Source organism: Chlamydotis macqueenii, chromosome Z, assembly GCF_036417535.1.
Source record: "Chlamydotis macqueenii isolate bChlMac1 chromosome Z, bChlMac1.mat, whole genome shotgun sequence".
NCBI lineage: Eukaryota > Metazoa > Chordata > Aves > Otidiformes > Otididae > Chlamydotis > Chlamydotis macqueenii.
The window spans coordinates 67,678,435-67,702,139 of NC_141593.1; the positions used below are offsets into that span (position 1 = coordinate 67,678,435).

Sequence of the window (23,705 nt, forward strand, 5' to 3'; positions counted from 1 at the left end):
ATATAACACTAGACAAGGAATCTGCAGGAAGAGAAGTGAGAAGGCAGTAGGTATTTCAATACTATCAAATTATTTTTAGAATAGAAGACAAGAAAAAATTCTTTCTGACCCAACACCATCTTAACTCTTTCCCCATCTCAATTCAGGAAGCAATAAATCTCTATCAGAGATTCCAATGAACTTTTGTTACAAAACCCTGGAATTTGAGGAATGAAGGACCAAATGTTCTAACTGTCAGATTATCAAAACAATTTATTCAAGGTTAGCAGGGCAAAGGCTGCAAGCTAGCATATTTGACCTCATAAAAGAGTGTTACAATATTGTTCAGAAAAAAAAAGAGTTCTAGGAAATAAAGCTCTAACCAGCACAAAATATACTCTTGTAATCTATCTTCACTCTTCCAACAACTCCTGGCAGGAAATCTGGCCAGGCTAGTACATTTCCTTTTTGGAGTTCTTCTGGACAGGATGTAGCCAGAGATTTTACCTATGGATTTAAAACAATTGATTAGGTTCTGTTTAAGGACCACGTAGGAAAAGAATGTAAAAAAAAAAATTCCTTCCATCTCTGCATGCAACACTAGAACAAATCATTGAACAAGCGATGTTAATCCTTTCTAGTACAAGAGGCTTCTGGCTGAACTACTTATTACTTTGTACTTATAAGCTAGCTAGCTGTGGACAGGCATGTACCGAGGCAACATCTGAAGGAATACTTGTTATACAAGCAAAGTATAAAACATAGTTCTTGAAATACAATTGTGTTTGTTAGCACGAAATAAAAATGTATTTATGTCACCAAAAAAGGCAGATATGAGAATACAATCTGAAGAGAAAACTTGATGTATTTGCAGAAAAATGTAAAATAGGAGTAAAAAAGAACTTAATGTTGAAGATCTGCATTCTTCAAACTCTGCTAGCACTGCACCACATTTAAGGAACAGAGTACATTAATAAAGCAATTTGTTGTTTTGGGTACAGGAGTTTTATGAATTCAAAACACTACGCTGTTGTGTGGCTCTTCAAAACACTGCAGGCAAGGCCATCACACCAATACCAACAGCATTGACTTAAATCAAAGCAGGACAGGGCCATAACTAACCATGTACTGAAATAGGAGTTGTATAGACAAACTAAGGATAGGAGAAAGAAAGGAACTGTTAGATTAACAGCAGATTAATATCTTCAGAGCAGATCTGGTCAAGTATCTTTGATGGAAAAGTTTTCCATTTAAAACATAATTCCTTTAGTAGCATCACTAGAGGTTTCTTTTGCATTCTTACTACAAGAAACTGAAATGCCAATGGGAATCCTTACGCTGTTTCAGTATTACATTTTAATGTAAAAAAAAAAACCAAAACCAATAAGGTAGAAGTATTTCTACTTCTTCACTGTGACTCTGAGAATCTATTAACCACAGTAACATTATACTTCTATCTGGCCACCAACAGAAGGAACTTAGGGACTACAACCTCATACGGCACAGCACTTTTAAGCTATTCAGACATCAGTGTAAATTATATGCAACAGTAAGAATACGCAGACAGACTCCTAATGATGGGATGTCACATAAATAGTCCATAGTGGTGCCTTGGAAGGAGCTCAGATGTCCCAGCCCCAGCATTTGTAAAAAAGGGAGGCCATCTAGTTCCACTGGATGCTCAGGGAGATTTCTGCTACATGGAAGTGTTTTAAAATTGCAAATTAAAGATCAGGGCTTTGGATTCACTCTGCACTGCCTTTGTTCACTATGACTCCAGGTACAGAAAGGAAATATAGTCCCAGAAGGTGACTGGGACTAAGGTGTGTTATTGGCACAGTACTCCTCATTACATTTCTCCTTATTAGGGCAGACACAATCTCATCTCAGCCATGGAACTGAGGAGAATAAATGTGCAGTAAAGGGATAATTAAGGATTTCCTCTTCTTTGAAGATATCAGAAGGGAAGTGGTCTACAGAGAAAAGATGGTTATTCAATTAAGAGAACATCTTAGTAATTAGGCTCCTGGGACTACTTCATAGTCTTTGGCTCTTCTGTGCTGAATTACTCCAGTAATTTCCTGGCAGGAAAAAAGGAATGTTTCCTTCAGCAGCATGAAAAAAAAATCAAGAAAAGCAATGAGCAGCCCAGTGGGCTGTGTACATGCCAGCACAGCCAGGCTACTGGTACAATACAAAGCATAGCTTCAGGGCACAGCTAGCTGGTTAGAAAGCACAGGTGCATCCAGTTCATGCCAAACAGCTGGGAAACTGCCTTTCTCATAAGGGTGACTGACTTCTGTAGAGTCTCCAGCTGAACAAATTAACTACCAAGAATAATGTGCTATACTTTCTGTGAGAAAGGAAAGTACACCATGAACCCCAGAATACATTATTCTCACATTCTCCCTACCCTGAACTCCACTGAGGCAGATCGGACTCCTCTAGTCAGTTTAGCTGGAGAAGAGAGAACCTGCTGTTTATTCTGAGGCCATTTCTAAGGTCTCACTTCAACAGTACATGCGGATGGAAACTGCCTAGGCCAAGGGCTGCAAATAAACTGCAAGGAACCTGCAGGGAAAAGTTCCCAGTGTGGGATATGCAGGCTTGGGAATCAGCCAAACCAAATCTCCAAGACATATGATGGAGAATGGAGGGCTGGAAAGGACTTCACAGTCCCATGCAGACAACTCATATTTCTACTGCTGTCTACTCAGCAACAAACCAACCAGACTGTTGGTTTACCTATACGAAATTAATGTGCAAGTGGATGGGCAACTAAGATACACAAAGAAAAATCTTAAAGAGTGGACTTCACCTTTACATTATTCACAGGGCAACATATTCTGTCACCCCACTTTCCTTTAAGGCTGAGAGTAGAAAGGTAAGACTTACTGAATAGTTCTAGCTGGACACAACAAAACTGATACTAACAGGTAATGACAGTGATTTACTGCCCCCGGCTCTGAAATGAATGAGGTAAAAATTCTATAGGAAGCTTACTTGGCTCAGCTCCCTATTTGGTCTCACATTTGTCTTTTCAGATGAGTAATATGAATACCATAAATAACGGGCAGTCCTAACTATTGCATTTGAAGCAAATGGGAATTTAACCAAGCCTGTCATTAAAGACAGGCGACTACTGAGAAAGAAAATCGCACTTAACCTCTTCACCCATGTGTCCTGTAAAATCATATGTAAACTTATCAGCTCCAGAAACTGCTAGTGAACAAAAACCTTAAGATTTGACTTGGCAGTGCAACAATTGGTGACTTCAAAAGCCAAGAACAGTGGCAGATTGCTGGGTAGTTCTGAACCTAGAAGAAAGCCAAAGTAGCAAGGAAAAGGAGAAAGAAGCAGAGGAGACAACTGGATGCTGGAAGCAAAGATTCTGCTTTATTTCTATTTTCTGTTCATTTTATTATGCTTTTTTTTTTGGATCTGTGGAAGTTTAGTGCGAAACCTTTATTTTTGGTACCTGAATAAAAGCAGCCTAATACTCAGTTACGCTGCCCATTCAGACTTTCCCTGGGACTATAAAGCTCAGAGTTTTCACAGTGTCTAATGCACTGACAGAAATTCTGATGCCTACCCTCTGAAGCTGTCACACAGCAGGATGAGGGAATTGCAACCTGTAAAACAAGGCCTAAGCTTGCTTCATTGGCTTCTCTCCCTCTTCTAACAGGACTGCTAGCTTTCGTGAATGCCTTAATTTCTCTTTCAAGGCTACATAACACAGAAAGGCTCCATCAATACAGAAGGTGACTTTAGTGTTGATCCTACCACACCTAGTTTTGCTTAAAGCTACACGACTTACTACGTTAAGCTTATCACCCTAAGCCAGAGCTTCATCTGGTCCCCACTGACTTCTGTGGGAACAGAGATCTATTCAACACGCTAACTTGGAAGGCCTTTTCAAACATTCATCCTATGCTCAGAGCTATGTGCTTAAAGACTGCAGTAAGGATTTACCTGCTGTGGAGACAGGACACGGTCCCAAATGTTGAGCTGGCTGATGGAGCCCACAAAAGATTCAGCTGGGTTGAATCCTTCTCCTTTCTGATCTTGCTCTTGGCCCAGTACAAGTGCACCACCACCTAAATTCAGAGAGAATAGGGATAGGAAACAAAGCCTTACAGCAGGCGTTTTCCATAGGAAGATTAAAAATTAAGCAAAAGAAAACTTTTGTGTTACTAAGATTTTACTTTCCATGTTACTAAGTTTTTCTAGTGCAGGAGAATACACCTACAACAAATTATTTCAGCAAACCTCTGGAAAGCCTTATGCTAGACTGACATAAGTGAGCATAACAGTTTGGATGTGACTCTCAAATTAATACTAAACTCATGCTGATGAGAGCAGAAACTTTACATGTCTGCTTTAGGAATAGTATTGGCTCTAAGCAACCATTTCTAGCTCAGTATTTGAAGCATATTCCAGAAAAACGCAAAAAAAAAGTTTTGAGCAGGTGGGTCACATTTTACAGTGCTAGCTTGCTAGCTTTAAACAAAAGCTTAGAAGGTTAGGACAAACTTGATTCCAAACCCTCAGAAACACACTGATGATTAAATGGCCAACATTCTGACATGCCATACAAGTTAAATTTCCTCTTTGACCAACAGCACAGATGATGTGGACATGCATTTTGTATGTCACATGGTGTATGAACAAGGGCAAAAAGTAACGAACACTGCACACTTCCTTAGGTCTTGTCGCTAGACGTAACTCAAATATAATTGGGAAAGACAGGGGCAAGCATAATGTACACAGACTAAAATGCTACACTAGAGTTTTTTTAATACGGATAATTTTTTGAAACTATGAATCTCTTTGCAGCAATCTAACATCAGCCCTTTTGCAGCTCTTTAATGGTGAAAGTACTCCTTTTCACATCTTCTGATACTCCTGGAAACACTTCTGATCACAGAAAACAATGAAATAGCAAAACCCATCTTGTTAGGAAAAAACATAAACATAAGTTTAAAAAAATGTCTGAAAGTAACAGGAGAAGGCTAATTCAATCAACTCTGAGTGCACATTTGTAAGGGAAATGCTGGTTCAACTTAAGCTTGTTGTCTGAGAAACCTGGTCCCACAAAGCCATTCCAAAATCAGCTCCACATAGGTTCCTTTGTGGACTACACTCTGTCACCCCCAAAACAAGTTACCTACTAGTTTACCCTAGAAATGTGCATTTTGTCTTCAGTGAGGCTGAGTAAAGGAACAGTCCTCATGAGCAGGAACAGTAAACATGAGCCCTACATAAATGTTGAAAATATGAAAACATAGTAAAACCACAAAAATAAACATTTCCTTCCAGGCATAGCAAATTCTGAAAAAAAACCAAAAAACAGAAAAACAGAATGAAGGCAACAGATCTGGTGTATAAATAAAGCATACCAGGGATTTCTGAGCCAACAGAGAGCCCGCTGCCTCCATCAGACAGTTTTCCATCGATGTATACCTTCCACGCCCCATCTGTGCATGTCCATGTGACCGCAATGTGGTGCCAGTTACCATCATTCACTGAAGGACAATCTGTGATCCTCTCTTTCCCATTTACATAAAGAACCCAGCTGCATGGAAGGAAGATGAAGGCATACTCAGTTGCATGCCACAACTTTAAAAGCATGGTCTGACCCACATGACTCAAAGAAATATTATTTGCCAAATGACGTAACGGCGTCTACATCATATAAAAAATTTCTCTTGAAAGATCATCATACAAAATACATCTCTCCCAGAGAACTTGGAAGTTATACTTATCATATGCAAAGCAAGGTGACATAAGTAATGTGCTTTTGTACCAAAACATGAAGATTCAAGTCATGGCTGCATAGTGGATTCTTAAACTTGACCCTTGGGTCCATCTCTGTTTTTGGAAACACACTGTAGTAGTTTGAATGTTGAGTTCCATTTTATGCAATCATTGTCCCAATGTGTCATTTAAATATGACATAAATGCAGTCCAGACAAAAGTACTCCTCTTTCTAAATTTCACTGCTTTCTTGCCATTACTCTTCTATTTGGTAGAAAGTGAAGGAAACAAAGCAAAGAGAAAAACAAAACAAAGAGGCAACTCCAGCTACGGAGTTAAGATGCAGATTTTTCTGCTCCAAAGTAGGCAAAACTGATATTCAGACTTCTGGTCTAGGCTTTCTTTATCAATTCAAGACATCTGTAAACTATAGAAAATCAGAACTCTGATTTACCCATTGTAATCAGTCAGAAGAAATGCATTATCACTTCCATTTTCCACTGCGTAAGAAATAGGAGTCCCATAGTTTGTGGTGTCAGTGGATTTCATCCAGAATGTACAGGTGATGTCACCAAGAGATGGCAGGACACCATCAAGCATGACGTATCCATAGATACCAGAGACTTCAAAATCAAGATTGAAACCAGAGGACTGTTCTGCAGCAAAGACAAAGAGTTTTCAGAGCTACATTCCTGAAAATTCAGAAAGACAGTAAAATGGAATCTCAGCAAATGCAACAGAATGGAACGCTACCCATCTACAAGAATCATTCAATTTAAATTGATGAGAGGTAGAAAGAATGTATAGCAGTCTAACATCAGCCAGCATATAGAGCTTTACAAGGCTTGTAAACACAAGGTTTGAAGAAAAGAGCTGATTATCTAACAATGAATATGAACCTTGCTTTTCAGTCCTCTGTCAACGAAATGACATATCCATCCATCATCCCACAACCCAAAGAGGTGTGATCAGCTGGTTCCATTTTATTCACCAAAAAAAAAAAAAAAAGATATTTTTTCTGTTCTGAACTTACTGAAATACACTGCACTGGTATGGAACAGCACTTCTGTACTGCTCTGCAATGCAGAGTGACACGCTTTACAAGGATACTACATATAAATGTACCAAGCAGAGCTCTCCTGACAGGTAGGTGTTATTAAACTCTGACATAGGATAGCAGGTTTAAATGACCTGTACATTCTCTACTGTCTCTGTAAAATCAAGATGGGTTCTTCAGCTTCCGTTTAAAAATTCACCAGATACCAGTATAACACTTTATAATTCCCATGGCTAAAAGACAAACGGATTTGAGCCTCGTGTTTGTGTGGTCTAACTCCAGCATCATCCAAGGAGTTGCATTAGGTGTGACTTATTTTGCCCACCTATAGGGAACTTGATGCCTCTAGGAGTTCTAAAGCTGAGATTACCACAGACTAATCTCTGACTCTGAGATACAAGGCCCTATACGAAATACAAAAAACAGAAAAAGCTAATTAACTCAGATACACAAAGCAAATACAAATTAAACTCAACAGACCTACTAGGCATTAAAAAGATAGAACTGTTCCTTAAAAAAGAGAAATAAACACAAATATGACATAGCACACATGCTGTTACTTGTCTGCAATTACATTTTTTAATACCGCAGTCACACAGGCTCCACTCAGCCTCCCAGAATCCCACCACCCTAGCTGCTTTCTGGGGAAGCTGTATGAAGTCAGCCAACCCCGAGCAAATCTTTCCCAGAGACTTAGTCAAGCCACCTTTTTCTGACACTTGGTCCTATGTACCTGTTTCACACCTGCTGCCTGTAAAGCCAGGGGGACATTTACAAACGTACGAGTTCAAGGCATCCACACAGGTGGCTTGATTTAAGCAGGGACTGGAGTCACAGTCATTGATGTTCACTTCACAGTTTCGTCCTGTGTACCCTGGCACACACAGACACCTATGGAGGAAAAGAGAAGTACACTTCAAAGGTGGCTGCTGTCACGACAAAGAATCCTGGCAGATACTGAAAAAAACAAACAAACAAACAACCCCAACAGAAGAGATACTATAGAATTAACGGAGTTTTATTTTGGTTATTCCTTTAAGTATTCTTGAATCCTATTAGCTGCATAATATTTCCTCTTGATAGAGACAACACAATATTTAAACACAATGTCTGCGTTTCTTCATATGAAACTGGGAGAGGCAATCATTGCAGTCCTGTGAGTGAAGCATGCCTTCTAGAGTCCACAGAATTATAGATGAGAGGTACTTGACTTTTCAGGCAGATATGCTTACACAGAGGGAAAACCAAGGAAGTAGAAAGGCACCAAAACTACTGGTACTTGGAAAACCAGTCTGAAAGGCACCAAAACTTCTGGGGCTTTGGGGAGGGAAAGAGTTTTTAAACCCAGACAGTAATAGCTGGTCCATTTCTCTACAGTGATCTAGAATATGACACTGCTATTGGTATTTGTAACTTCTGATGTGAGTTCAGATACCCTAAAAAATAAAAATAAATATTTGGAAGATTTCATCGGTGTTTGTATTTTAATCTCTATATTCTCAATATGTACAGCTATCCCTGTCTGTCAGGCTATAGAAATGTAGTAATATCAAGTACATAACTAGTAATCACCTGTTCTTCTAATGAGAAGCAAGACAAGCCCTTGAAGCTTAGAGAAGTGGACTTCTTTTGAAAGGTCAGCATCAAAACCATGCAGTCCTACCATCCTTACACTTCAAACTCTGTATATTTTCTTTGCTGTCTACTTTGTAATTTTTTAAGAGTAAGGACACCAGGATTTATTGTCTTGCCTTTTAAAATGTCTTTTATTGTGCATAAGGAGACCAGTCGTATTAGATCAGGCTGTCAAATACCTTGCTGAAATCTAAGAAGGCTGAAGCATCATAGCATATCTGACTTTCCACATTGTATTACATCAATCATCTGTTTTTCACCTGAAGCTGTTGATACCATCTTTGCATGTTGCTCCATTCCTACAGGGTCTGCTGAGACACTCATCGATGTTTCTTTCACACAAGATACCAGTAAAACCTGGGAGGCACTTGCAGGAAAAACCGCCAACTCGATCTTCACAAATAGCCCTATTAAGACATGGGTTTGAAAGGCATTCATTGACCTCCGTTTCACAGTGAGCACCTGAGAAGAAAAGAACAAAGTCACAGCTCCGTTTTGAATTAACCTAAGAGAGATTACTAACTCATCTCCATTTTTAAGGACTGTAGCCAATCTCCAAACACCAAGTTTGGAACTTAACTGTTAACTGAGGTTAAGTGGTCATACAAGAATTACAGGAACTGTCTTTGCAGTCACAGAAAATAAACCTCAGCAAACTGTGGGGTATTGCCCATTATGTGAGTAATTTGGGCTGACTCAGGAAATCACCTGAGAAACTATTCAGAGCTGTTACAAAACAAATTTAGCTGGAACTTTAACTCTAAGGAGAAACACGAAAGCCAGAAACACATGATTCTGGGATTTCTGCTGTGAAAGAGGCTCTATGTTACACACACTGAATAATGAAGAAACTGTATATGATTTTACAGTGGAGCTCCTTGGCAACATGATAAGATATGCCTAGTTGTTACAGAAATCTACGAAAGCAGTAGAAAGCTGAGTATGAGGATGGGGCGTAGTTCTAATAGAGACCATACTGTCTACTGTTACAATATTTTTATTCTAAAAATAAAATTTAAAAGAACAATTCACACCCATGTGAATGTCCTTATTTTTTCCTCAATATCATGCTAAGTTCCTTCTGAACCCACACTTACACTAAAGAGATTACAGGGACCTAAAGAATCTAGTATATCCATATCAACATATAATATATGTAACATATAGCAATGAGATTGAAATACTTTGGACAGGGTAGGAAGACATCTGTTTTGGTCAGAAAGAGTGAGTCTGACTTAAACAGAAAAGTTATACCTGTGAACCCCTTTGCACAAGTGCAGCGGTAACCATTCTTGCCATCAGCACAGTGGGCTCCATTCAAACATGGACTGGAGCTACATTCATTTATGTCTTCTTCACACAAGAGACCTTCAAACAGCAAGAGTTACAAGGCATGATCAAGACACAGTCAAGGTCTGCATGCTGTAGTGATTGAATGTGGAAGACAGAACAATACCATCCTGCTTGCATAACAAAAGCCTTCTGACATCAGGTGATAAAATTCCATGTTTGACTGCACTACTGCAAACATCTACAGAGATCATCTGTGTTACTCAGATGCTGGGATGTGAAAGATGCAAATGCATAGTTTATAAAGTTTAACAAATACCCAGTAAATGTTGCTGTCTATAAATGTATAGCCATAAACCTGAAAAACTGGTGGAAATTTCTGGTGGAAAACATCCGCCCCCCCCCTTTTTTAAATCACATAAAATTATCTCCTCAGAAGTTTATTTAAATATTTAGAAATTAGGTGCTGTTTTGGTGAAGTACTCAAGAGTGTCAGTTTCCCCCCAGGTTTCAATACCTTCATGCATGCAGGTGAGAGTTAAAAAAGACTCAGAAAAAAAGATAAGAAAAAGCTTACTCACTTACTCATAGGGCTGCAGAAAAGGAGCTGCACAAATGCTTTTTCTAGTCAGGCCATATTCAGTCTCACAAGCATTTTTCCTGTGAGCACTTACTAATTCCCTAAACCTCATTACTTTTTTTTTCCAGATTAGAAATGTCACAAAACAGAACAATACATGCATGCACATGCATGAAGACTGTCCTAGAATGCTCATCCTTTTATTTCAAAACCGACTCGCATACAGTAAAACCTTACTCTAACCTGTAGATCAGATTGCTTTCCTGTTGTAATTCCACGGATGTGGAATTACATAGCCCTTGTGTTCTGTGTTATCTACTTGGCACAGAAACAATGCTTGTCTGAAGAAGAGCTATGAAGTGAAAAAAAATTACCTGAGTAGCCTGGCTGACAATGGCAAACAAAGGTCCCAATGCCATCTTTACACATTCCATTGTTGTGACAGGGAGATGATTTACACTCATTAACTTCTATTTCACATTTCAAGCCTAGAATGCAAAATACAGGACTGAGAAAATGGGAGACAAAATTTGAAACTGTTCAGAAACATAGAAGTCATGACTACTTAATGTAAGAAAACGTGATTGATTAATTGCGTACATTACCAGACATTCAGGTTTATTATCTTCTCTTTAGCTTGTGTTTTAACACAGACCTACACAAAATTGTAGAATCATAAAACAGTTAGGGTTGGAAGGACCTTTAAAGGTCCTTCCCTGCAAGAAGCAGGGACATCTCCAACCAGATCAGGTTGCTCAGACCCCTGTCCAACCTGGCCTTGAACGTTTCCAGGGATGGGGCTTCCACCACCTCTCTGGGCAACCTGTGCCACTGTTCCACCACCCTCAGTGTAAAGTTTCTTCCTTATGTCTGATCTGAATCTACCCTGTTTGAGTTTAAAACCATGACCCTTTCTCCTATCACTATAGGCCCTGCTAAAAGGTTTCTCCCCACCTTTCTTATAAGCCCCCTTTAGGTACTGGAAGGCCTCCCTGGAGCCTTCTCCAGGCTGAACAGCCCCAACTGTCTCAGCCTATCCTCACAGGAGAAATGCTCCAGCCCTTTTATCATCTTTGTGGCCCTCCTCTGGACTTGCTCCAACAGATCCATATCCTTTTTACGCTGGGGGCTCCAGAGCTAGACGCGGTACTGCAGACAGGGTCTCACAAAAGCAGAGTGGAGGGTGAGAATCACCTCCCTCGACCTGCTGGCTACACTCCTTTTGATGCAGCCCAGGATACGACTGGCCTTCTCGGCTGTGAGCGCACATTGCTGGCTCATGTCCAGCTTTTCGTTCAGCAGTACACCCAAGTCTTTCTCAGTACAGCTGCAGTCAACACCTTCATCGTCCAGCCTGTATTGATACCAGGGGTTGCCCGAGCCCTGGTGCAGGACCTTGCACTTATCGAATCTCATGAGGTTCGCATGGGCCCACTTCTCGAGCTTGTCCAGGTCCTTCTGGATGGCATCCCACCCCTCAGGCGTGTCGAATGCACCACTCAGCTTGGTGTCATCTGCAAACTTGCTGAGAGTATACTTGAGCCCACTGTCCATGTCACTGATGACGATGTTAAACATCTGGTCCCAGTATGGACCCCTGAGGGACACCACTTGTCACTCACCTCCATCTGAACATTGAGCCGTTGACCATTACCCTCTGGATGTGACCATCCAACCAATTCCTCATCTACCAAACAGTCCATCCATCAGATCCATATCTCTTCAATTTTGAAAGAAGGGTGTTATGGGAGACTGTGTCAAAGGCCTTACAGAAGTTCAGGTAGATTACAGCCGTAGCTCTTCCCTTGGCCACTGATGTTGTGACTCCACCACAGAAGGCCACTAGGTTGGTCAGGTAGGACTTCTCTTGGTGAAGTCATGCTGGCTGTCTCGAATTACCTCCCTGTCCTCCATGTATCTCAGCATAGCTGCTAGGAGGATGTGTTCCATGATCTTCCCAGGCACAGAGGTGAGGCTGACAGGTCAATAGCTCCCAGGATCCTCCTTTTTACTCTTTCTAAAAATGGAGCAATGTTTCCCTTTTTCCAGCCAGCAGGGACCTCACCTGACTGCCGTGACTTTTCAAGTATCATGGAGAGTGGCTTGGCAACTACATCAGTCAATTCCTGCAGGACTCTGGGATGCATCTTGTCATGTCTCATAGACTCAAGTATATTTAGGTTCCCCAGGTGGCCACAAACTTGATCTTCTCTTACAGTGGGAAGGACTCTGCTCCCCTAGTCCCTGTCTTGTGGCCCATCCACTCGAGAGGTGTGGGAAGAGGGGTTACCAGTGAAGACTGAGGCAAAAAGTTGTTGAGTACCTCACCCTTCTCCTCATCCATTGTTACCAGTTCACCAGTCTTGCTCAGCAGGGTGGGTACACTTGCTTTGACCTTCCTTTTCTGGCTGACATACTTGCAGAAGCTCTTATTATTCCTTGCATCCCTTGCCAAGCTCAGCTCTAGCTGTGCCTTGGCCTTCCTTACCTCAACCTCTATATAACCAGGCAGTGTCCCTATACTCTTCCTACTGTCCCTGCTTCCACCACCTGTACATTTCCTTCTTGCCCTTTAGTTTGACCAGCAGGTCTCAACTCAGACATGCTGGCCTCTTGCCTTCCTTGCCTGCTTTCTTACACCTGGGGATTGAGAGCTGTTGCACTCTATGGAAGGCCTCCTTAAAGACTGGCCAGCTCTGTTCTGCTCCCTTGTGCCTGAGGGCAGTTTCCCCGCGGGTCCTATTGACTAACACCTTAAAGAGCTGGAATTTTGCTTTTCTAAAACTCAGGGTCCTGACTTTACTATCTGCCTGATCCATTTCCATCAGGACTGCAAACTCCACCAGTGTGCCTGCAGCACAGGCTGCCTCCAATCCTGTTGCCATCCATCAGCTCACTTGCATTGGTGATCAACAGGTCCCGTACAGCATCCCCTCTGGTAGGGCTGTCTATTACCAGACTTAAGAAGTTATCCTCAATGCACTCCAGGAGTCTCTTGGACTGCCTACAGTCTGTTACTAGAAAGGCATGATGCGCATCTGGCAACAGACTGATCAGTTCCAGGCAGTGGCACTTAATATCTACCACAAGTAATAGAGATGATTTCTTGATAATAGCTGAACAGCAAGTAATTTGTTTGCTTAGAAGCAACCGGGAAACTAACAGTGAAGAGGAATACAGGCAGATCTGCTGAAATTAGCTGTTTGCAGTGCAAATGTCCAGCTTTTACTAATCACAAATATTGCCAAGTTATAGGATTTTCAGATGCACTAACTCCACTAAAAGAAACCTCATTCAAAATCCTTTTCTGCCAAACATGATATATAGTTCAGCAAGAACATGAGGGACTATTTATTTCCTTAATACTTATGTATGGTAAATCTGTAATGGATATTCCATTTAGTTAGGCTATACTCTTGCACTGAAATGTTTTGCTCCTTTATGCTTGCTCATGTTAAGGGCATGGAGACACATTAACTCCTCCACCTCCTTCTCAATTTTTTACCTGTATATCCAAGTGGGCATATGCAAATATATCCACTTCCCAATTGTTTACATGTCCCATTGTTGTGGCATGGTTCCAGAAAACACTCATGAAAGACCTGCCAGAACAAGAATGATAAAATTACAGTACAGGCAGAAACACAGGTGGAACAAAATATTCTAATTTTAAACTGCACACCCTATATTCACTTTGAAAAAATGAGGGAAAAAAGTCACTGTTATTAACTTCTAGCTCTTCCTCTGTCTCCTCAGCACAACAAACATTCTTTTTCCTAGAGAAAAATACCAGGAATCTGAATCAATATTTTAATATGACCTTTTACTTAGCAAAATGTGATCATTGCAGTTGTTCTCTTAGAACTGTCTTAGCTATGATTCACAGGTGATATTTTGTATCATGCTATCTTTTATATGAGAGTTCTCCACTTTGTGTCCTTTTACACTGGCTAATCACTTCCTGCTATTGGTCATCTGGTGAACTGGTAGGGCATTATTTTTTATAATGTAGCAAACCTTAATTCAGCAAAGCCCTTGAGTAAATGGTCAACTAAAAGTATAAGATACCAGTTTGTCATCTGTCCATATGTTACACAATGGTCCAGGCCAAATTCGTCATCAGTTAGCTGTTTACACAATATCCTAACTTTAGACTCAAATAAAGTCCTGTCAGTTACAGACTGGGGGGAGATGGTGGGGGTAAGGGCATCTCTGGCAAACACTGTCACTGGAATAGTTTCTATCACATGAGGGCCTGCCTGTATTTCAGAGAGGATACTCACAGCAGAAGGGAGCTCTGCTTGCCTCCTCTCAAGTGTATCAATGTTGCAATAAGTAAAAGAAAGATTTTACAACTGGGACTTAGATGCCTGGTAGTATTTTCTGGAATTCAGCATATGGAAGACATCAGATGACTGAGTGTAGTCAATCTACCTTTTATAGATTGGCTGAACTTCCTCCACAGAGTTTACATTTCTTTTAAAAGTGTGATAAATATTTCATACATCAGGTGAAGGCTTCATGTCCGGAATTTAAGATTGCCAATAGCTGACGCTGCCTCCTTTGTTCAGCAAAAGTGCTTCTATGATTAGAGTTTGAGTGTTCCCCTCATGATCATCACTCTCATCTCTTCAGGAAATACAGTCAGTATAACAATTACATTTAAAAATGTCTTAGTCATTGACTGCTGGATAAGGCACTCTTTCTTTCATTTAAGATAACATTGGAAAATACATCTTGTCCTTGCCTGACTGCTGACTTTGTACTGCTTGCTGATATTTTCTGGAGAGGCTGGTACCATCATTACACTTTCCTCAGCTGCTGAAAAAGTAGAGCCAAAACCTACAGAGGAAAGATATTAAAGTGCTGTTAATAATACTGTATGGCAAGGTCTCTCTCTATTCCATGAGGGCATAATAATTGCACATTAGTAATGCATCTAAAGATATGCTGAAAAAAGTGAATTTGTGGGAAGAAAAACCAAACTTCACAGTAACCACATAGTATTTTGTATCTATTTTAAACATATATGTATTTGCAAGCACATACATTTCTAAAACACATATATGTGTGGGTACATACAAAATATATTTTATTTGTATTTAAATGCACAAACATACACGCATACACATATAACTCTCTGTATAGTGTACATATATAGGATACATATACACTGTGTGCGTGTGTATACACACTCTGTATATGTACACTCTGTTATTGAGTCTCGGTATGTATCATACAGTCACCCCTTCTACGTAAGAAAGAGGCAACACCAGTAGGTAAAACCAGCTATGAACTTTACCAAGTTGAAATGCGAGGTCTACATTTGTGAGGAGAGTGAGATGTTAAGACTACTGCTGGCTAACCTTTAGATGTTCACTTTATTCACTTTCTCCAGCAGAGATAATTTGACTTACTTGAACAATCTGTGATTGATCTGGCACCAATGACAGTTGTTGTTCCATAGAAGGGACAAGACAAGCAGTAGGACTTCCCTGGGTCTGGCTGATAGTAGTCTCTGGGACAAGGGTAGCAAGGTGTCAGACCTGTACGAGAGAACTCGCCTGCAAGACATGGTACTGCAAGAACAAAAGGATATTTTTTTGAGTGATCACTTGCACTCCCACTCCACCTTCCCTCACTTCTTCCTGGTCATTTTCTCTTCTCCTCTTATAGTCCCTTCTCAGACTTAAAGGAATAGGGTGAAACCTGCCAGGAATTCACAACTCTAGGAGATGCTTATTAAATTGCACTGTTAGATGACAAGCAGTTCTCAAAGGACTAAGTAAATATCTGTGAAGCATTTCTATCCTTTTGCTGCTCTGGGTATAGTTTTTAAATGCAATGTCCTTTCTCTTTTTATCTCTCACATCCTTTTTTTTTTTTTTTCCTTCAAGAAGGAGTAAGGACAAAAGAAAAGTCTTTTTTGTATTATTAATCCTTGCAGACTAGTTCCCCTGGGAATCTTTCTTGCAAAGCTTCCCAAAGACAGTTGAGGACAATTTCTTGAAAAAAGGTAGGGAACAAACTGTGTTAAAATCCAGTATTCTTGTTCAGAAGATGTAGAAGCTGTTCTGGAGATAATAGTGACAAACATGCTGTCATTCTCTTTCTCTTCTGTAAGGAAAAAAGGTTTTATTTTCATGTAAATACCCACTCATTTTATTAATCTTTAGATAAGAATCCATATTGGAAATTAGAAGGAGGGCATTTCAAATAATTAGAGTATCAGGAAATGACCTGTCATTTTGCTGGGAAATGCTGCTTGGTCCACATTTAATCAGAAGTGGAATTCAATCTTAGGTAGATGAATTGCATTACATTATCTGATGTTTAAACAACATTCAGAAATTTTTAGAATTTTATGTAAAACATTTCATAGCCCCTTTTGTTACAAACCTCCACAAGCTGAGACATCCACTGCGCCTCTTTTTACTGTTGATGTATTCTCTGGGCAAGAGATGCAATTCCTGGATCCAAATGCTGGCTGGTATGTGCCAAGTGGACACGTTTCACAGGTCTCAAGACCATTAGATGAGTATGTTCCCTGCTTGCACTGAGCTATAAGGCAGAAGAATTCATAAAGATTAAGCAATGTCCAACAGGAAACAATGTCCTAACCTCTCCAAATAATGCTGAAATCATAATACACATCACAGGGACTTTTATTTCCAGAGTTTGCTCTACTCTGGAGGACTTTATGGGTACAAATAGAAAAAATAAAGAATTGTGGTAAGTCACTTACAGTGCATTTGTGAATGATTAATGAGTTAATTCTCCTTCAAACAACTTCACAGATTATTTATTGCAACTCAGTTACTCATTTTTAATCAACAAAATTAATGACAAGAAAATAAACAGGAGATAAAACTAGTAACTTCTTTTTCAGAACAAGTAGTGGTGCTGAGGTGCTCAGTGCCAGAGCATTGTAATGTAGGATGCAGACATTTCATTTTTCATCAGGGTAGGATGGAAAGAGGCTGGCAAGGACACAAATGGCATTATTTTAGGTGTACCAGTCCCTGCAAAATGGGCTCACAACCTCACAGAAGGACAACAGAAATGAAACAAAGGTTCAAAGGCCACCTCTTCTTAAAACATCTGCCCAGGCATCCTGCATGCCACAGCAGTGGTGAAAACCTGGATTTTTCTCCTGACATATGCCTCAAGGGGCAGTTAGGACTGCTCCTCATTGCACAGGCTAACCTCATTCCAATACTCCTACAATGGAGACCAAAAGGATGCCACCAGGCACTCAGAAGTGGCTGTCCAAAGAAGACAGAGTTCTCACCTTTGCATTCAGAGATGCTCCTAGAGTGTAGATACTCAGTATAGCTACCAGATGGACAACTTTTGCATTCCAGCTGCCCTTCCTCATCTTGGTAGGATCCAGTCCAGCAGCTTTCACAGGTATGATGCTCCAGTGAATAGTAAGTACCCAAAGGGCAGTTGACTGAAAGTTGGAAACACAAGGTTCCCATCAGAATGCACAATCATACGTACTTGTCTTACCTCTAGAGTTCCCATTTAGTCAAATCCTGTTTATGTGAAACGACTGTCTTCCTCAGCAAATGGGGTATCTCTCTGGAACACTACAAAGATCTCGGTATGCACAGGAAATGCAATCCAACTCCCTATCTTAGCTACACATCACCCATAAGACTAATAGAGTTAAAAGACTGCATACCAAGCGCTATTTTCCTGCGTATCACCAAGTGTGGATATGTCTGACTTCCCCATGGGAGTGGAATTCTGGGTACAAAAGCGTTCTTTTTCCACAGGCCTTGGTTAGGAACATAAACATCCTCTGGAAGTCAAACTGCGCAAAGCATTTTGCAGTTTATTGTTCTGGGAGACCACAAGCACTGGACTGTATCAAGCCATAGCCCTCTGCAAACATTCTCTAAAACTTTGCTTTTCTAAAGGATCCTAAATACACGTAAGGAGCAAGTCATCTGGCTTACCACACATTCTCCCTCTCAGCACAGAACCAGGCCTGCAGAAAAGAAAGGCTTTCTCAGTCTCCAGTGAGTTGCTGTCAGCTACAATGAGTTCGGATGCAAACTGAAAGGAATACATGGGTTCCTTATGGAGAGTCCTATTCAGCCTGTTGGTGATTGTCTCCAGAGTTTTAAGGAGCCGTCGCTGGTTTTCCAGTTCCAATGTATCATTCCTTTCATCAGGCAGTGGCACGCTAGCTGGGATATAAACAGAAAACACAAAAAGCACACAGATTTTACAGTCAGCACTCCCAGTATGCTCTGGGGTATATCAAGAGTGCTACACTCAAACTTGTCAGTGGAAAGTGGAAAGCAGGCCGCATGCACGATGCTCTCCATGAACATGAGGTTGTGATCTTTCCCTCAAGCAGAAAGTCTGTGATGAAACGGAGTTATGAATGTCTCCAGAAAAATGATATCCGCATCTCCAGTAGGCTTTGTGAACTGAAGGCTAAGTTTTACTGAAAGTATTAGAATCATGTTTTTAACAAAGGAAGGAATAGGAGAAGGACAACATTTTGACTTCTCTCACCTGTGATGTTAAATATTAACTTGATTTTGTGGTCGGTCATTGGAACACGCAGTTCATGCCGTTTGACTCGAGCAGGTGCTGCCTTTACAGAGGCAGACAGATGCTTGGATAAGTCTTCTTGTGCTGCATCAACAAAATCATCATAGGAATAATCCAGCTGGTTTGCTGCCCCCCAGCCAGCAGGTCCTGTGAAGTATTAAGAAAGAAGAAAAAGAGAAGCAACATCATATGGAAAATAAGTGCCTGTACTTATTTCTAAAATACATCCCCAATAGATGGGGTCTGTTTGAAGCTCCAGATGTGTGCTGGCTTTGCCTCTGCACAAGTGCCTATTGTACCAGCATTTTGACAAAAGAAAAAGGAAAAACCAGTCTCACTCCTAACTGGTATCCTAGAGATCCTGAATCTTGTGCAGTTAGGCAAAGCTTTAAAGAAACACTGCTACAAAAGTAATTTTTGATTGCAATCCTTTCTCTTCCCCTGCCCCGCATGGACCCTCACCTGCCAGCAACACCTTCTTAACCAATTCAAGATTGCTCCCTCTTCATCCTCCTGCTCAATAACTGATGGCATGGGCTATGCCATGTGTCTCCATTGCATCTTCTTCTCACAACTCCTGCATAGTTCTATCATCATCTGCCCTCTCAGAAAAGGCTGGTAGCATTACCTTATGTGTTTATTACCCTCAAAGAGGCATTTCCTGTTACACATAGTGAGTCAAATTCATCCCCCGAATAATGTACTTCACCTATAACAAACTTTCAACCAGAAACAACTAAACAATAATCTGCCTTTCCATAGCAACTAAATCTAGAGATGGTCTATTTTAGTGATCTAGCTCCTTTTAAATTCGTGAAGATATAAAAAAATCCTGCCAATTATCTCTTAACTGTCACCTAGATTATGTTTAATTTATAGTAGAAACTAGGAAAAGTTAACACTACAGCTTTTTGGTTAATATTGCGTGAGTATTCCACAACTCATTTTCTAAACTGTTGTCTCTTATGACCTGAGGAGAGTTCTCCTCAGTGTAAAATAATGAGAAACTCCAGAAAAATGGCAACAAGGTTATTCTGATAAGAGGATGACATGAACCAGAAGATGATAGGACCCTACATCCCATGTCCTCAACACTGTTTCCTCCACATGCCTTTACAAGTTAGCTCCAGCTTTCATCAATATTCATCCTTACCTTGATGACAACTGCAAACTGAACACCCAGCACCCCCATCTCTGATTACGAACAAATGTGCTCACAAACTCAGTGAAGCATGTCTAAAAGGTGAGAATAAGCAAAAAGCTCTACCAAGTCACTCCACTACAAAACTGGAAAAGAGCCACAGTCCTATGACAGAGTACATATTCTGACGCTGATCAGTCAAAATGCCTCCTGCTAAGATAGGTAATTTGAGTTATCTGTTTTTAGCCTTCCTGCTCTGAGCAACCCCACAGAACTCAGAAATCCCAAGGACAACAGCAGCACAACATGGACACTAACCTGTTTGAAAATGGACTAAAAATAACAACTAACTCGCTATAAAGCAAAGTGAGAACTTGAGAACTAGAATCACTAGGACTGTCACAGCTTTCAGTCTCATATAGCTAGTCATCCTGCAAAATCTGCCCTAACATACAGGAAGTCATTTCACAGCTAATGGGCAAATGTAGGCTTGTATAGCTTTACATGGTGAAGGTTCTGTGCTGATCTGAACCAGCATCAAGGATGCTCCTCATTTTCTTAACAATCTCCAGAACACCACTGTACTTCTTCAGTATTTTGGTTTGAAACTATGCTTTTAGAAAGTGGCTTCCTTCCAGGGAAACCAAACAGGTTTGTAGGACTCTGTGTGTAAGTGCTTTTTTCCCCTGCCCCATCACAAGGCATCTCAGTAAACTTTTACTTTATGCTATTTAGGAAGCAATATCAAAACTAGGCAGCAAAAACTTCCATAATATTATTATAGAACCTATCATGTAATGGCTTAGTATCTTAAGAGCTCTAGAGTTATTTTTTAAAAACCATCTCATAGAACATATTATGTACTTCAGAACAAAAGGAATTAAGCCACATTAAACTTGGATGGCTAAGAATCTATGCAATCATAATTACCAATGGCAAATCCATTTTCATAATCATAATTATATTCCAAGCAATGTTTCCGTGTTTGATCTTCCAATCTGCAGTCAATATCATCAACGTCATTACAGAATGATGGGACCTTCCAACATAAAGAATAATAACGTTAAAAAATAAAACCACATAGCTCCCTCCCTGACCTGTAAAACCTTCTAATTACAATGTAAAGTGCTCATCCTGCCAGTGACACTAGATTTCCCCTTTTCATGTCTCTTATAACCCTGGTAAGGTCTGATGAAAGAAATATGTTCTTTTGCTACAGTTGGGAAATAAAAGGGCATACAAGCTCTTTGTTACGGAAGATCTTTTTTTTATAAGAGAAGAGGCCCATTCAGTTAACCACTCTAGTATGTGAAATTCCAAAATACTGAAATAAGTTCAGGCTTGTTTCTCCCTGCTGAAAATGACAGGAGAGCTCACATGTTTGAAAATATCTGCGGTTTTCTCAGCTGTGTAACTTACAAGTCTGTCAGGTTTACAACAACGCTGTTACTTTGTTTCTAGCTTTCAAACTGTATTTCCTCATATCCACCTCTCCCTACCCACAGGAATGGGCTCAGGGATTCCACCAAGAAATCTCAGAGGTCAGGGAAAATCCCCTGAGAAGGACAGAAACCACTGAAAAGAAAAATTGACAGAAACCTTTCTGGTATTGTTGATTTCTTCTCTCCACAAAAGCAGTGGAGATGAGAATATATGAATGCATGATGAGGGCACAATTACGTCTCATTAATTACAGTGAAAACAAAGGGTAAAATTGTGGTGGGTTTGGGTTGCTTTTTTTGGTAGTAGGAATATCTTAAAAATCATAGTTTACCTAATGGTAACGTATTGAAATGCTTGAAATGCTTGTGATTTTTGATAAAATCCGTATTTCTTGCTTTTTCCAGAAAGATTTCAAGCAAGTTGGGCTTTAGATGTTGCTTTGGAATTGTTTACTTTTTCCATTGGAAACACAGCTTCTGCTGACTCCCTCCTCCTTTTCAGATCTCTGCTAGAATTTCAAATTCTTGGGAACAGGAATAGGCATATTCAAAACAGCCTTTCTGACTGTTTTCCCAGATTGTTGCATTTTGATGTAACTGGTTGGGCAGGTCACTAAGCATTTTTTCCTTATTACCTTTGCTTGCCAATAGTTAATGGTCTAAGCACTGGAACCTGGCATGAGCTGGCTCTTAGGGGAAAGGAATAGAAATAAAAGCAGCCAAGATTTCTCTACTGGAAGGGAGCAAACCTGAATTAAGGCAAGAGAGTAACAGATACTTAGGTTGAAGTGTCACAGATTGCCTGAAGTGTTATATAAGTTTTCAGCCATTTGACAAGAGCTGCTGACATATATTCCGAAGTTGCAGGAGTTTTTCCATTAGCTGTATGTGCTAACAATGCTTTTTAGTTATTAGAGAAGGGTTTAGGATATGGGCCTTATCCTGCAAAAAAAATCTGTAAATGCTCAGTGTTCTCTTCCGGCACAGTGCTATCACACTAGGCATGGCCATCCGCTCCTGAGAACACAACTCAAGGTCCTGCTGCTTCTGCTTTGCAGCTGAGGACACTCATAGATTAAGAGGGGAGATTACGATACTGAAGTGGAAAGCAAGATACATGGTAGAGACAGAACACGCTATCCCTTTAAATTCAGTGCCACGCGGTTTTTAATGCTAAGAGTCAGAACTCAGAAACTCAAGAAACCTGAGCAAATTATTTAAATCACTACTACCTGATTTAAGCGCCTGGACTTATGCACCAATGTGGAATTTACCTATTTGTATACATGTGTATTCACTTATATTATATGAATATATGTATACATATTCTATATAAAACATATATATATTTTATAATCACATCGAACTGTTGAAAACAACACCGAGGTTAGGGGACAATTGACAGGGGTTTTCAAAACTGCACAGCTTCTCTTCAGAAGCCTGCTGAAGAGTGCCAGGTCCCTAAGCTACTTGGACACTTCTATAAATTCTGTTCTGTGTAACTCCATATTGAAGACTGAAGTGAATGACATTAAAATGGCAGTGAATCATCTTTATTTTTAAAGGAGACTTGTCATCTTCTGAAAAAGCCTAAATTTCATTTATCAGTTTCTGTTGTATTTTCCTTATATGAAATTATTTAGCTGGCAAAAGTAACGATGACGTATATTTTTTAAAAAGTATGTAAAAGGAAGGAATATTTACTAACCTACCATTTTACCAAGTGCACTCTGGAATGCATCAGTAAAGCTATTTAGAAGACTGTTGTCATCACATCGTGTTGCTTTGTAGAGCATCTCAAAGGATTTGAACCCATGGTTTGCAAAACGATTTACTGAAAAATGTTGGAGAAATACATTTTTACCAGTCAGTGCAAAACTCAGATCTAAAAGCAAGACCATTCAGGCTAAAACAGGAATGTACTAAGCTAAGAAGCACTGTCTTTAAGTCAGCAACCTAAATTCCCAGTGTTGTATATGTGAAAATGGATCATACGTACCTCAGCCAAAGCAGTTGAATAGGATCCTTTGACATGTATCAAATTTATTGGGGAAGCTAATAGACCTTAAAAAAAGGTCTATCATTTACCTATTTCAGCATTTTCTTAATGGAAGAGACTTGTGAGCTCTCAACAAAATTCTGTGCTTACTTTCTACAGAGAGAGAAGCAATAAACACTAAAAGTCTTTCTATTATATAGATATAAAAAATTCTTATTCAGAATTTAAGCAAATCAAAGTTTCTAAGTGTCTGA

General features: G+C 40.0%; 1 protein-coding gene across 3 annotated transcripts in view; it reads right to left on the bottom strand.

The window, feature by feature from the left end:
- Positions 1 to 23,705, bottom strand: part of SVEP1 (sushi, von Willebrand factor type A, EGF and pentraxin domain containing 1) — a 131,246-nt gene that overhangs the window by 44,039 nt on the left and 63,502 nt on the right. For 2 of the 3 annotated variants that reach the window (XM_086770749.1, XM_086770748.1), the window contains 16 exons: positions 23,161 to 23,286; positions 18,831 to 19,016; positions 18,263 to 18,496; positions 17,590 to 17,751; positions 16,698 to 16,859; positions 15,716 to 15,877; positions 15,046 to 15,140; positions 13,804 to 13,900; positions 10,673 to 10,786; positions 9,683 to 9,796; positions 8,689 to 8,890; positions 7,527 to 7,684; positions 6,191 to 6,392; positions 5,379 to 5,554; positions 3,952 to 4,076; positions 363 to 486 (listed from right to left, as the gene is read on the bottom strand). In XM_086770749.1, coding sequence (XP_086626875.1) covers positions 363 to 486; positions 3,952 to 4,076; positions 5,379 to 5,554; positions 6,191 to 6,392; positions 7,527 to 7,684; positions 8,689 to 8,890; positions 9,683 to 9,796; positions 10,673 to 10,786; positions 13,804 to 13,900; positions 15,046 to 15,140; positions 15,716 to 15,877; positions 16,698 to 16,859; positions 17,590 to 17,751; positions 18,263 to 18,496; positions 18,831 to 19,016; positions 23,161 to 23,286 — 2,439 coding nt within the window. Of the gene's footprint in view, positions 1 to 362; positions 487 to 3,951; positions 4,077 to 5,378; positions 5,555 to 6,190; positions 6,393 to 7,526; positions 7,685 to 8,688; positions 8,891 to 9,682; positions 9,797 to 10,672; positions 10,787 to 13,803; positions 13,901 to 15,045; positions 15,141 to 15,715; positions 15,878 to 16,697; positions 16,860 to 17,589; positions 17,752 to 18,262; positions 18,497 to 18,830; positions 19,017 to 20,940; positions 21,050 to 23,160; positions 23,287 to 23,705 lie in introns of all 3 variants that reach the window. The other variant, XM_086770750.1, reaches the window with a different exon arrangement.